The sequence below is a fragment of the Triturus cristatus genome, chromosome 7, assembly GCF_964204655.1.
Source record: "Triturus cristatus chromosome 7, aTriCri1.1, whole genome shotgun sequence".
In the NCBI taxonomy this organism is placed as follows: Eukaryota; Metazoa; Chordata; class Amphibia; order Caudata; family Salamandridae; genus Triturus; species Triturus cristatus.
The window spans coordinates 911,716,182-911,730,555 of NC_140590.1; the positions used below are offsets into that span (position 1 = coordinate 911,716,182).

General features: G+C 42.4%; 1 protein-coding gene across 1 annotated transcript in view; it reads left to right on the top strand.

The window, feature by feature from the left end:
- The first annotated feature begins 200 nt into the window (after positions 1–200).
- WWC1 (WW and C2 domain containing 1) overlaps positions 201–14,374 on the top strand; it is a 389,597-nt gene continuing 375,423 nt past the window's right edge. The window contains exon 1 of the mRNA XM_085617843.1: positions 201–1,281. Coding sequence (XP_085473969.1) covers positions 1,163–1,281 — 119 coding nt within the window. The 5' untranslated portion in view covers positions 201–1,162. The remainder of the gene's footprint in view (positions 1,282–14,374) is intronic.

The following is a 14,374-nucleotide window of genomic DNA, read 5'->3' on the forward strand; positions in this document are numbered from 1 at the left end:
TACAGCTGTAAGAATCGGCACAAACTTGTGGCAATAAAAGTAAGAGAGAATTCAGTAAAATTATCGTCACGGTATTTGGTTTCCCAAGATGTTTCGGGTAAAATATCTACAACTTTGCAGGAAAATAATTTGGCAGTGCATGTTTGTTACCTTACTTACGGTAATCACCTGCATGACGTAACTGATCCAGCAGCATCAGCGAACAGAAGCCAAACAAACCGGTGGAGACTGAGCAAAGGAGAGAGAGCCTGGAGCTCCCGGAACAACGCGCGGCCAATAATACGCAGCGCCAGCACAGGCAGCAAGCCCCGGCCAGGGACCCGTGCTGAGTAGCCATCCTGCCCGCGGCTCCTGCCTGACCCTGCTCGGCATCCATAGCGAGCCACAAGATAGAAGAAAAGATCCGAGAACACAAAGGAGCGGAGTTTGGCTGAAGCTTATGGTGGCCAGGGAAGGAGGAGGATTAAAAAGGGATAATCATGGAGGAGCCAAAAACACTCACGAGCAGAGAAAGGCGATGAAGAACAAGGGTGAAATTAAAGAGAAAAAGAGGAAGAAAGTAGTGGTCTGAGCTCGGAAGCCGGAGTCGCCGTGCCTGGAAGAGCAGCGGCACCCAGAAAGCACCGGCCAGCGTACCTCCTCTCTGTGGATGCCTCTGGCGAGAGAACACTGCACGGCTCACCTGTGGCGAGTAGCCATGCAGGCAGGCCCATCCACGCTCTGAAGCTGCCTCGGGAAGCACGGGGGTCGGTAGAAGCACCTCACTAGTGAGAGGTTCCTCGCGGTACCGAGGAACGATGGCACTTAAAAACTTTTCCTCGAGTGGTGCGGCTTTCCCCTAAAAGTGACGATTCGTGCAGTGCGCATTTGGGAAGCGCTCAGGGAAGATAGGATTTGACGCGTCCATGTTCAACAGTTCATCACTTGTGGACTGTGTATAGTTGCGTTTGTAGGCTCTATACCAGTAATCTGCGTACAGAGGTACGAATTTTACTCTTTGATGGAGGCTTTTGTAGTGACATTAAACTCTGCACCCTTTCTTTGAGGTGGCGCGGAAGGGACGAGCCCCGTCCGCTTCCCTGGTACAACATCCACACTTCTAATTTTTTGACCAAGAGTAACATTTTGGGAGCTTTATGGGGAACATCGCCCAGTGGTGGAGATGCCGCGGAAGGAGCTGCCTTTGCCAGAGGGTTGGGAAGAAGCCGTGGACTTTGACGGGAAGGTGTATTACATCGACCACGCCAGCAAAACTACCAGCTGGATCGACCCGAGAGACAGGTATGAGGAAATACCGGTTTACTGCCATTATCGGGTTTTGTGGGAGGCGGGATGTTTAACGCTGCGATTTCACTTGGCAACCAAGATCGCATTTGAACAGCCCCAGGATCTGTTGAGCCACGAACGCCCTTAATGGCCCGTAATGTTTTTGTAATTTTTAGTTTTTAACCAAAAACACAGAGGAACCTCCGACCTGCGCGTGGACGGGTCTTTCTTTGTGTTATGTGCTTTTAGACATTACTAACCCCCTACCGCGACAACACACCTCTTTTTTTGTGAACGGGCTCAGTTTGCGTGTTGACTTGTGGGGGGGAGGGGGAGGGGTTGTAGGCGTTATGCGAATAGACCGTGCTCTGAGGGTCAGGAGCATGGGTGTCAGAGCTTTTAGGCTCCATGACCTGCGTTAATCTGCCCTTACTTGGACTGTGGGTGACTAGCTTTGTTTGTGGTCAGTTGCCATGAGGACAAGTGGCCCACGGAGAGGGGTTGGCCTCTTTTTATTGGGTAGATGCACATAATGTGACAACAGATGAAGACTGCCACCTCCGTCCACGCTTCCCATGTCCTACCTTATGTTTACCCACGGACATTATACGGTATTCAGTTCTACCGATGCCTGGAGGTGTCCCTGGTTTGCTGTGTTACGGAGCGAGTGGTGTAGCAATTGTGCCTCGGGCCATACTGCAAAAAGAAACCCAGAACCGCTATGATTGGGGTATACTGGGCCTCTCAGACCCCACTGTCACTCTGGCTGCTGCACTGTTCATAGTTGTGCCACTGTATGTAACTCCAGTTGCTGCCAATGTGTATTTAGGGTGGGGGGGGGCGTCACTGATTGTGCAAGAAATAAACAGTTTGACAAGAAAAATTGCACAATACATAAAGTTATAAACAGGGCGGTAGACAGAATTTTGTAGATAAAATACATTGTGAGACCGGAATTTAAATAATAAAACAACGAGATCGATGATTAAAACTAATAGCCAAGCGCGCGTGTGTATATATATAGATAAATAAATATTTATATACACACACGGAGGTGGTTGAGGCCGCTTACTAGGTTACTTAATTTGGCATACCACAGCAGTTGTACTAGCCTGGAGTGTTTGCCAATAACAGCCAACAGTTCGAAAAAACACCCCAAGGGGTCGCCTGCCGCAAATATAAGCAAACTAGTTAATTGCCTAGCTCATGTATTTCCAGTGTCGCGGAGAAATCAAAATAAAACGGAAAAAGGTTGGAGGTGCAAATTGCATGGATTATCTAGGGTGCTAGTTGCTATCTATTCCAAGGGTGGCCATTTTGCATCCAAAATTTTACAGAAAGATTTTAGTTGCCGGACATTAATTATAAAGCGTATCCTTGTGTATCACCACCCGTCTTATTTATGCATACTATGTAGAGAGCCACCCTTGCTCTGCTATACATAGGTTTCACACTTTTCACTCCCAGGGTTGGGCGCGGCCAGAGGAGATAAACAAATGGGTGTGGAGCCACTCGTGGCCTTTACTGACACATAAGAAGTGCGTATGTGTGTGTCTTCCACAGTGCAGTGGCACGTAGGCCAGGCCCACCAGTTACAGTGCATCTGCCCTCACTGCACTATAGACCATGCTGCATGTGCATGAACCTCCCCAGCTGTCATACCCATACTTTTGCTCATGCTCTCTGTCATATAATATACCCAACATATGTTTAAAGATATGAGAAGTCATTTGGCTGCATAGTACATCATTGACTGAAAACAGCATTTACTTTGATGTGGGCCCAAGTAGAGGTCCTTTCGGTTTTCTTTGCTTATACATGTTGCGTGTTTTGTACTCGGTAGGTTAGAGGTTAAAAAAAAAAAGCTGAGATACCTAAAAAAACAAAAATCTGTCACATGAATACCCTACATTCAAGATAAAATACTTTATAATTGTACTGTGTTGGGGCATCTATATAGTACTTACTCCCCTTATGTGGGGTCTAATGTGCTTGCCTGCATGGGCAGCAAGCGACGCCATCTATGGTGTATGGCCGGAAGGCTGTTGTCTTTGTTTTTGATCCTGTGTAGAAAGTGCTTCGATGTTGTGCGTGATGGCCAATGAGGTGTGGTCATGCTATTGGATTCTGTATGGTTATGAGAGGTAGACACAACCTTAATGGTTTTCAGTTAGCTGGCAGCTTGGAACTGTTCCACAGGTCCCTTTATGGAATTTCTTGTGATCTTAGTCTACCTTAGCTGGTGACTACTCGGGGTTGTCCAACCTGATATTTTGTATAACGGTTTTGTTTCTGAGCAGGCATGATTGAAGAAAGAAATGATGAAGGAAATCTGCTGGGATGGGCTTTGTTACTATCATCCCATACCAAAATGCCAAAGTGAGAGGTCTCGAAGTGGTCATAATGTGTAGCTAGTTGGGACCTACAGTGGTGGACTCAATTAGAGCCGGCTGATTGTCCAGCTGAATGTGGCAGACCTCTTCAGTTATTCCATGTCTCTTCAGTTAGTGGTGGTTGGTTTATCGTCCGATATAGTGCTGGGTGATGGGCAAGACAAATACCGGATATGCAAGTGTAAGACGTTTAAACATTTTAAGGCAGTTATTGTGTAGCCTGTTTGAACTACAGTTGGTTCCTGACTGCTGGGTGTTATGGTATTAGTGTCGGCCAGACAGTATATATATGAATTGATATTACTGTGTAATACCCAGGCCAGCTATGGGTCAGCCCTTATTGATTAACCTGGATATAAAAAGTTGTGTGCTGGTTGGGCTGTTGCATATCTATGGGCTGTAAACTATGGAATGTACCTGACGGGGCAATTATCTTTCCGGGTTCTGCCCCAGAGTTGTGGGCTAAAATAGTTATCTTGGAGATAGCCATGATTTCAACTGTCTTCTGAAGTGTAAATCCTCTTGAATGCTTCATATCTTGGCTGGTAATGAGTGTCAGAGCGCAGTGGCTTGTACTGTGCAAGCAGTGCCTCCCATGGATTTCTTGTATATAGTCAGATGGTATGATGATCTGTGGTGCAAGCCTGGAGCACAGTGTCCTGTTTTGTTTGTGTTGCTTGAGTTCACCTAGTAGGTATAGCCGTCCTACTTGTTCGGTAGCTCTCTGGACACTGCAGAGGCCCTTGAAATTGTTCTTCTAGCCAAAGGTAGCCAGTGGAGTGATTGAAGGACTGGAGTCAAGCACCCTCTTGGGTGAGATAGTGAAGGAGTATTGAGGCAGCTTTTCGGATTAGTTGTATTTTGTATATGATGAATCTGAGCACGCTCAAGTATAGACTATTGACTTTGTCAAGCCTGGGCATTACGAGCGTGAGGATAGCTTGTAGCTTTTGTTGGTATCCAAGGCATTGGAAGATGCGACAGTGTTTTCTTTGCGTATAAGGCACAATTGTGATATTGTTGACGTGGTATCAAGGATAGGCAATGATAAATTCTGAAAAGTGAGTGAACAGACACTGCCAGATTTTGATTCATTGACGCAGAATTTTGAGACGACATTGCTTTGTGTCAGCGTTTTAAGGGGGTAGCACTTGTAATGTGTTTCCATACTGGTGTGCCACGTGTTAGGGCGCTTCTCAGTTTCAAGGTTCTCAATTGCAAGGTAATGCCGGGGTGGAGATGTTGAATAAGTGAATAATTTAACTGCTGGGTGACTTCTTCCGTTGGTACTTAATTACCTCTTAATTAGGAGCTCCACACCTCAGAGCTGGACTATGCAGTATATCTGCAAAACATGGAATCTTCCAGATATTTCTTGCACACGTTTCGCCAGTGACCTGGTGCAGTTTTCAAATGAAAAATACAGCGGGCAGTGTGAAATTTGCACACTACTTTTAATTGCGAGACGGGTGCAAAACTCCATATACCTCCCAAGTATTTTTTAACCCACAATCAGGACCATTGTCCCTTGACACATCGAGTTGCTGCTCAGTGCCACAAATGTGTAACTTTCTGATTACAATAGGAGCACGTATTTTATTTTCAGTGGGAACTGCAGTGAAATGCATTCTGCCGTGATAACAACACTTGATTGTTGCTGAGAGTAAGCTCTCAGGTTCCTCTGAATTGTGGCACAATGATTAGAGCGGCAGACCCTGATGCAAAGTTCTAGCCCGGGACCAGGGTTCAATTCCCCGCCTCGGTGGGTCTTGGGCTCAAAATTCCACGGACCTGATAATTCTCGCCTCGGTGCCATTCCAATCATGGAGTCCCACTCTGCAACTCTGGGCAATAGCTTGCTTAATCTCCACAACGGCCCCCACAACGCTAAGGATGCCTGGCCTCCACCTTGGGGGTGCCCAAGAGTGGACGCCTCACAGGGAAAGCCAGGATGGGTTCCACAGCGGTATTCGTACAAGCGCCTTGAGACCCTTGCGGGTGAGTAGTGCGCTATACAAGTATCAATTTACATGAATGGGTGAATGACCACATTTGTACGAATAAGCCTAACAACAAGACGTCTCTAAGGTATTTTCTTTTCTATTGCATTTCATGAGTCAACATTTATAGTGTTTGATATTTGTGCGATATGGGAGCTGCATCGCTTTGTCAAAGCTTTAATCCTATTGCAATAAAAATACAGGAAAACTGAGGTAGTGTGTTAAGTACATGAGTCTGAAAAGGTAATCTTGCCGCCTTATCTGTTGAGAGCATGAGTGTTGTAACCCAAGTACAACCCTGAAGGAAACAGTAAAGCTCAAGACATTACGTTTTTTTAACCACACAAAAATAAAGCTAATAACCGGACTTGCACAGCAGGCCTCTTTATTTGAATTTGTCTGCCATTAGATGTAGCGATCAGGGGTTAGAATAGAGAAGCTCAGGGAAGGGCCCTACTATTTTAATGACTGTGGTCTTGTTATGTTATATGCAATTGAGTTGCACATTTCATCTGTGATATGGTAACCCTTCTGGAATCTAGGCTTTTTGTGCCTTTCTGGGATTCTTGTTGACACACCCAAGGTGGCCATTTGCTCTTGTATTTTTTTAATCCTCTCGCTTTGAGTTGAATTCCGCTTTATTGGGTAATGGCTGCTGGGGTTGGAGTAGGCTAAAGTGCTGTGGATTGTATTGGACAGCGGCCAGCTGTATCAGGTTTTTAGATTGGATGCTGAGCTTCCTAAATTATTGGACCAGTGTTGGTGAGAGCAAGGGTGTCAGGAAGCAAGAGGGATTTCCTCAAGTCCGGGATGTCAGTCGCAGCTTTTTAAATTCTGGCGCTTGCAGTCCCACAATTTTAGGTGGGGAAGAGTAAAACCACACTGCAGAATGCAAAGCACTGTGCGAGGAACAAAGACAGCACTGGCTAAAATCCCACAGTAGACGCACTTGAATACAGACAGTCTTCATATTCAGATGGATCAGGCTTATGAAACATGCTTTTCTGATGTGAAATACCACTCTGTCGTTTCCAGGAGTTGGTGAATGAGAATTGCCTTCCCAGAATCAAAGTGCACCCCTCACATATTACGCAGTGAACCTAGAAATACCATCGGCTTTCTGCACTTTGTGGTTGAGTGCTCATACAATTATTTGCTCTGGTGTTCCATTAACTATGACATAAAACCTATTTGTCACTGGTTAGTAAAAACTAAGGATGAATGACGTGCAAGTAAAACAAAATTGCTTAAAAAAATCCAAGTGGTGAAACCCTCTTGCCAGCATGCCTCTGAGGCAGCAGTTGCACTTTATAGATGCAAATAATAGTAATAAAAACCGGCAAGCGTCGGATCAATATTCGAAAACAAAATTACTTCATACATCAGGCATGCATATTAGCAAAATTGACAGAGCAGATCCACACACCGGTATTATGGTTGACCCTCCACTTAGCTCGAGTCGAGTGCTGTAGTGTTAACTATTGTTTGTTTGTGTTTTGGTTTTTGCCCCCCTCTAGTCGTCACAGGCAGGTTTGTCTGGGGTGATGTGTCCCAAGGAATAAGTGAAACTCGCCATGTTCTGCTTGGAGCGCACCCCAGTCCTGGAGCAAGGCCAGTGAAACCTGTCTTCTCCACCTGTGCATGTTGTGGGCGTTGCAGTTCGCAGAAGGCTGCAATTATCTGATCCAGTAGATACGTTCTGGGTAAACAAGCAGCAGTGCCCCGGTACCTGCGGTGGGCACTGCATTGTGGCTAGATGCATTAATAAGGAATACTTGTCCGGTGGTCTCATGTCACCTTGGACTTTAAGCCAGCGAGGCTTTCCATGCTGTGGTTTGTAGACTTCTGACGAGTTATAAAGAGGACATTACAAAAGCAAGCCACAATACATTTGCTGTTGACTAAGTTCTTTCATATAAAATCCCTGGTTTGTTTGCAAACTTGTAGAATCTGTAGTGCAAACCAAACACACCAGTAAGCAGTTAGTAATGTGCTGCAAAATGCAATGCCTCAGAACGTGTAGAAACATGCAGAGATTCTATGTTTACTGCAATTACCTATAGAGTGGAAAAAATAAACGTGTTGCCATAAATATCTCCTTCTGGCAATCATTTTATAAAAACACTACAGAAGAACGAAAAGGCAGTTCCCTGTCTCTTTGCTTAGGATGCAGCTGTAATTAGTTTAAATCTAAGCAGAGGAACACAAAATATCATTGTTTGAATCCGGAGGTTAGAAATTTGCCTGAAATATTATTTTCTGTCAGTATGGGACACGATGGGAATGATTGCTGAAGAACTACTGCACTTCTACTACTGGCTTTAGTAGTCTCACGTGACCCTATGTAATGTCAGATTACTAAAGATGGTTTAGAAAATACATGATGTTTAAGCGGTTATGGGAAGGGAGAAAGTCTAACCATAAAATGAATAAAATGTCCTCTTCTATATGTTAAAAGAATAATGCAAGTCACCTTAGTGCTCTAGTCTGTATGGAGGAACTCCACCTTGTTCCTCTATATGATCACAAAACTACTCAGTAACTTGCTTTATCCTTATACTGTATGACAGGAGGTACTTTATCTCATATAAACTGTACATATCCTTCTGAATGCAATAATCTATCTGCTGAAATGTGTGGCATCAGCATTGTGGTTTCCCTAACGGGTGTCACTGTTTTGTCAGGAACATTTGTAAGCATTGTAGATCAATTTCAAAGCCACCCTTACTAGAAATGGAGTGGTCAACTTTGTGAACAGAAGTAACCCGGGCTTCTGTCATCCTGCCTTACTCTGGTTGGACATCTTTTAAATGGTTCATAATTCCCCCAGGGAGATGCAGTAGTCCGTTTTCTTGATGACTTGTCCCCTATGTTTTAATGTTATACATCTGTGGAGACAAGTATTCCTCTTTGATTTTAATTTCAGTAAGATCTTCTAAACACTTTGATATTGAGAAGTTACTTAAAAAGAGAGCTGTGAGTTAGTGGGTCATATGATGGATTTTATGGGAACAGGGCTTGTCTTAACTAGAACTGTCAACCTCTGAATATTCTCTGGGAGCCTTTTGTGAAGATTACAACCCCACCCGCTCAGAGTTTTTTCTTTAATCATTGATGTGAACAGAGCATAGGTGTTGATAACCAATGAGAGGTGCCATACCTAGCACATCTGCCTCTCAGTTTCTTGCTGTGGCACAATAGGCGTTGTTTTTCCTGCTTTGTCTTTGGTGATTGACCCCCTCTGTATGTTTTCGGAGGCATTTTTTTTGCTGCAGCAGCCTTTCTGAAGTATTGTTCCCTAAATTTAGCTCCTCTTCTTCTGAGCTAGCTGTCACCATGCCTGCTCGGTTGGTGGTGGGGGGTTTATCTGATTATTTATGTTTTGAATCTTTTGGACACTTTGACCCTAGTTCTACACCATCCAGTTGAAACCTAGACATCAAACGGAAGTGTTGCAGAAAAGTTTGACTGTGTGGCCTTCACATGTTCCTTAGGTGGACATGATGCGAAATCGGGAAAGTGACACAGCTCACCTCAATAGAACTGGGCATACCACCATACTATTATGAAGTGTACAGTTGCATTATGACTGGAGAGAATAATTCTGTTTCCTTTTGGAAGAGCACCAAATACTTGAACTTCAAGATACTACTTAATATCCACACTGGTGGACTTATAAATGTCCCATTTCTTTAAAGTAGATCGAAGCTATGGCAAAATTGACAGGACGTTGACGGAGGTTAATTAATTTTTGTCTGGAATCTTTGGGTGATCAGCCTGCCTTGTCAGACACCATTTTCTTTCTTTTCTTTTCATTTTCTTTACGATTCTGATTTAATGACCTCTAGTCCCTCTCATGACTATTCTTTAAGTTAAACATTAAGGGCCAGATGTAGCAAGTTAGCATGTTGCGATTCCCTAATTGCGAATCACAAGGATTCGCAATTAGGGTATCGCAAAATGCAGTGGATTATTGTGTATAGTACACCTTTCGCCATTCCTAGTGGGTCGCAAATGACCTACCTCCTGAATATTAATCAGGTAGGTCGCAATTTGCGACCCCCTAGGAATCGCAAAAATCATGGGGATGGTGGCCTGCTGAGATCAGCAGACCACCATGTCCGTGATTGCTTTTCAATAAAGCAATTTTTTTGTTGTTGTTGAAAAGAAGCCCGTTTTCCTTAAAGGAAAAGGAGATGCTTTACAAAATGAAAAATTAAGTTTTCTTTTAATTTTTTAAGAGCCTGCTCTTAAAAATGGTTTTACAAACATTCACAAAGGGGAAGGGGTCCATTGGGGATGCCTTCCCGTTTGCAAATGGGTTACCACCTACTTGAATTAGGTGGTAAAATGCAAATGTTTGGCGACCGCAATTGCGGTCACAGAACATTCATACATACCGATGCGATTCGGTGTTAGGAAGGGACGCCCTAAACACGCCCCTTCCTAATGCAAAATGGGTTTGCTATTTGGTAATTGGGTAACAGGTTAACAAATTGCAAAATTAGGTTTGCTGCATCGGAAAAGCAATTTTTGCATTCGCAAACAGGCAGATTCGCAGAATCTGCCCGTTTGCGAATGCAAAAATGCTTGATACATCTGGCCCCAATATATTAATAATCATTTTGCGGCCACATTGCATTCATTTTTGTCCCGAAAGTAAAAATTAGAAGTGAAAACATTCAATTGTTATACAATTTCTGAAGTTTTTTTCAGACATAACCTGACTTACTCTAGCAAAAAATGTTACATTTACGAGTGCATATCTTGTACAAGAACCACAAAGCCAGTAATGTCGAAGTTACTCACACGGACAGTCACACATCTACATTATCTGTTTTCACTTAGGCGAGAAATAACTATACCATTAAAACGTCATGAAAAGATGGCACTCATGGGAAAAATGACTGCCATCGATCTGATCAAGAACATGGAGTTCCAACTTTATGAGCATAGCAAAGTAGTATAAGCTTTGACATAGGTGTGCTTCACTTGCAGAACCACCTTAGTTAAGAAATGGACCTGGCAAAAGAAGGGTTGAAAGTGGTGCAAAATGAAATCATCAATCCAAAATCACATGCTTTTTGTAGGTCAAGAATCATAGGTTCGGTAGGCGATAAAAGAAAAAACATAGAAACAAAAGTAACCTTTTATGATTTTTCTACCTCCATGCTTGCGTACATTATGAAAAGTGTAAACTTCACATGAACAGAGCTACTGAAATGGGAGTCTGTCAGCTTTCCTGTGAATTCCTAGCATTTCTGTGGGTACATTTCCACCATGAAATTCGAGGTGTATATCTAATTTGCAAGCAGAGCTATTTCTTGATGGGCTAAAAGTTTTTAACTCTCTCACATGTAGGAGTAACTTACTCATTGAGAATGTCAAGACTTTCTCTGGAAACCTTTGTAAATTGGTCCTATAGCTACACTAGAATTGGTATTTATGATGACAGAGAATGTTTTTTGTCTTGATGCAAAGCCAGTGGGCGACCAGTAACTTCAGAGCACAAGGAATTCCTGAATCCAGATTTACGGTTTTATTTCCCCAGAACAAGAAGCAGAGACAAATACATTTCTTTGGTTCCTGTGTGTGTAGCATTCATTCTCCTTTTGCAATGTTGGTTTTCCAAAGTGGTTTTAGCGTTACCTTTTGAATACCTGAGCTTTGCTATTGTGCGTGATTTTGTTTTTAAACAATTCTGTGATATGATTGTATTCTATTAATCTGTGTCTTTTATGGACATAATTGGCCGAATAAAGTTTCATTGATTGATTGAAATGTGGTTTCTATTGAAACTGTTTCAGTGTTTTTCGCTTGTGCTTTCTTTACATTTTATTTTTTGATAGCTAGAATGCCCTCCCAACCCCCAAAACCTCATATCTTCCTCTTTCAGAGGCTTTCTGTTTTTTAAGTCATCTGAAAGGAAAAGTATACTTGCACCGCAGTATCGACTCTACCATGATGGAGGGTCCAATCTGTGGTTTACTGCAGATGGCCTTGCCGGTTATAGCAAAACTTGACATGGCAATGCAGGTTTGCAGACACTCAGCCTGCCCCCATATTCGATCTTATGTTACAGCCAGGCCAAATTGCCCTATCCTAGTATGGCAGATAAGACCAAGAAGTTCAGCTTGTATACTGCAGGTCCTCTATTTTAAAATGATTGCTTCTTTGACGCCAAACATAGTGTGTATGAAGGAGGGTTTCGCCTTCTTCTAAAACAGGCTTCCCCGACAAGTAGCTCGTGAGCTACTGGTAGCTCTCCAACTACCTCGAAGCAGCTCTCATCTGTGCAGCCGGACCTACTAATTCAGAAGCTTTTTCTTGGCTTAATTAATATTTGTATACCAAAATTGATAGTTTGTATTCGAGACAAAATTGTGTGTATTTTTGAAATCTCATATTTGATGATAAATCCTCTGGCATAGGGGAAGACATTAAATTACTTTGATACCATGGCATTGCGGCTAGGGCTGTTACGTATTACCCATGTAGAGGCATTCAGAACAGACGAATTGACAATCTTTTATTTTCTTTGTCATTTTCGTTTGCATTATTGTTGGCAACCCTGCCTGATGCATTGAAGCGATCACTGCTGGTGATCTTGCATATGGTGGCCGCTAATGTAATCTTGTATGATGTGGTCATTATTCAACACTAATAATGATAGTAGCTCTGCATGATTTTCATTGAACTTAAATAGCTCTTATTACAGAGAAGGTTGAGGACCCCTGTTCTAAAATTTAAAAGCACTCCGCGGGTTTTTAAATAGTTGTTAGTCCTGTTTAGGAAGGAAAGTTGGGCCTGGAATAACCATTTTCCACATCAAAGTCAGTTGCATAAGGTCAGATAGACAATTCCTATCAACCTGTTGGGTAGTGCATCAGTTGTATTTATCACTGGCTTCCATCAAGGCCTTACCATCTTGTCCTGTTCGTGTAAATTCTTCTAAAAAAAAAAAAAGGTCTAATTTGGGAGCTACCACCCCTGGACTTCCCGATTTTCCTCTGCTGTGACTGCTGTACCTGTTGCTCCAATGTAGCTACTTTAAGGGGCACACTTAAAAATATAAGTGGCCTTGCATAGGGACAGACAAAATGCCCAATAAAACAAGAAAATTCAATTTGTAGTTTTTGATCATTGATTTTCATGTGTTTTTCAGGATAAAAACAAACACTGATTTGACAAAATGCCTGCTGGTGTCCTTGCCTAGTAGTCAGCTGTGTGTGCCAATGCTACATTTTGAAGATCTAGGTTGACATGTCTATTCATGAGCCTTGTGCCAATGGCAAGCTGTGCAGATGCAAAAAGTGCAAAGGCCAGCTGGGTACCTTTTCATTAGATGGTGCATAGTCTGGAACAATTGAAACTCCTTATTTATCTGGGCCAAAAAGACTGGCTCTCTGTTTATGAAGTACCAAGTGCTTTTTATAGACCAGCACTTCTGCATTAGCAATGTGACCTCATTTGGTGACCGAGATCCTCTTTCCGGTCTTACTCATGCTTGCAACCTTTCACTCAATAGCACATGAAAACGGGGCACATGTGCACACATTCATTTCAGAGCTATTGCTTCTTAATGGAGAAAGTCGATATTGTTTTAAAATAATATAATTCTACAAAAGTAGCATATTATGTGCTGTCTTGTAAGTTTTAAATCAAATAGGGCCCACTTTGAAGGAGAAACCTACCTTTACAAGTCTCTTAGGTCTGAAAATCCCATGACTTACTCCTGTTTGTATATGTCTCAAAACTGATTGTACGAAAATGCATTTCGTAAGCCTATTTCTGTAAATGACTTCACTGTACGAATCCATACAACATGCAATAATTAATCAGAAAGTACCAGAATCAACCGCTACACTAAATCCCCTTGGGATGGATAACACCAGATGAATGCAACAGTCCCATTTATATTGTAGCTGTGGATTGCATGGAGTTTGTCCTGTTTGTGAAAACCAAAATATTTCTACCAGCAGTTCAGTGGATTATATGTCTGAACAGTGCTTGAGTTTATCAACATCCACAAAGAGAAAGAGGGTGTTTAGAACATGTTTGTTTCTGATGGTAACATGCCCAAAACAAGATGGGACTCCATTTCTCTACATTCTTCAAGAATCCCTAGAAAAATATGGTTAAAACAATTGCTCTTGCCAGTTATTTTTATGTGTTCAGTCATTGCTGATGGATGCCTTTAAGACCTTCATTTCAATCTTATGAGGGCAATGTGCAAACCTTTATTGTGCTAAAGATTTCCCTGGTTATTTGGGGTGAAATGGGGATAATCCTGACTTTATGAAACCGTCTGCTACAATGAGAAGAAACTGATTACTAAACGCCTGATTGAGCCCCCGTTTGACACCGTCCCACTCCAATACCACTATTGGCTAAAGTAGGAGGTGGAGCTTCTTGTGATTTTTCCTTTTTTCTTTCTTGTGGGGAGGAAGTCCTTAACCTACACCCTCAAATTTTGTAAGTCATTCCAATTTTTGATCTATACTTAATTTCATGTCTACACACTTCCTAGTTCATTGTTAATATTTCTATTCTAAATAACTTAATACTGTAATGCATCCTTCCATGCTTGAATAGTATTCCTTTTAACTGCAATTGCACTGATTGAAATCCTTCTTAGTATTAACTTTGCAACAATGCTACAAGCGTATCGATATACATGCAGTACTGTACTATATACTCAATAAGTTATAAAAC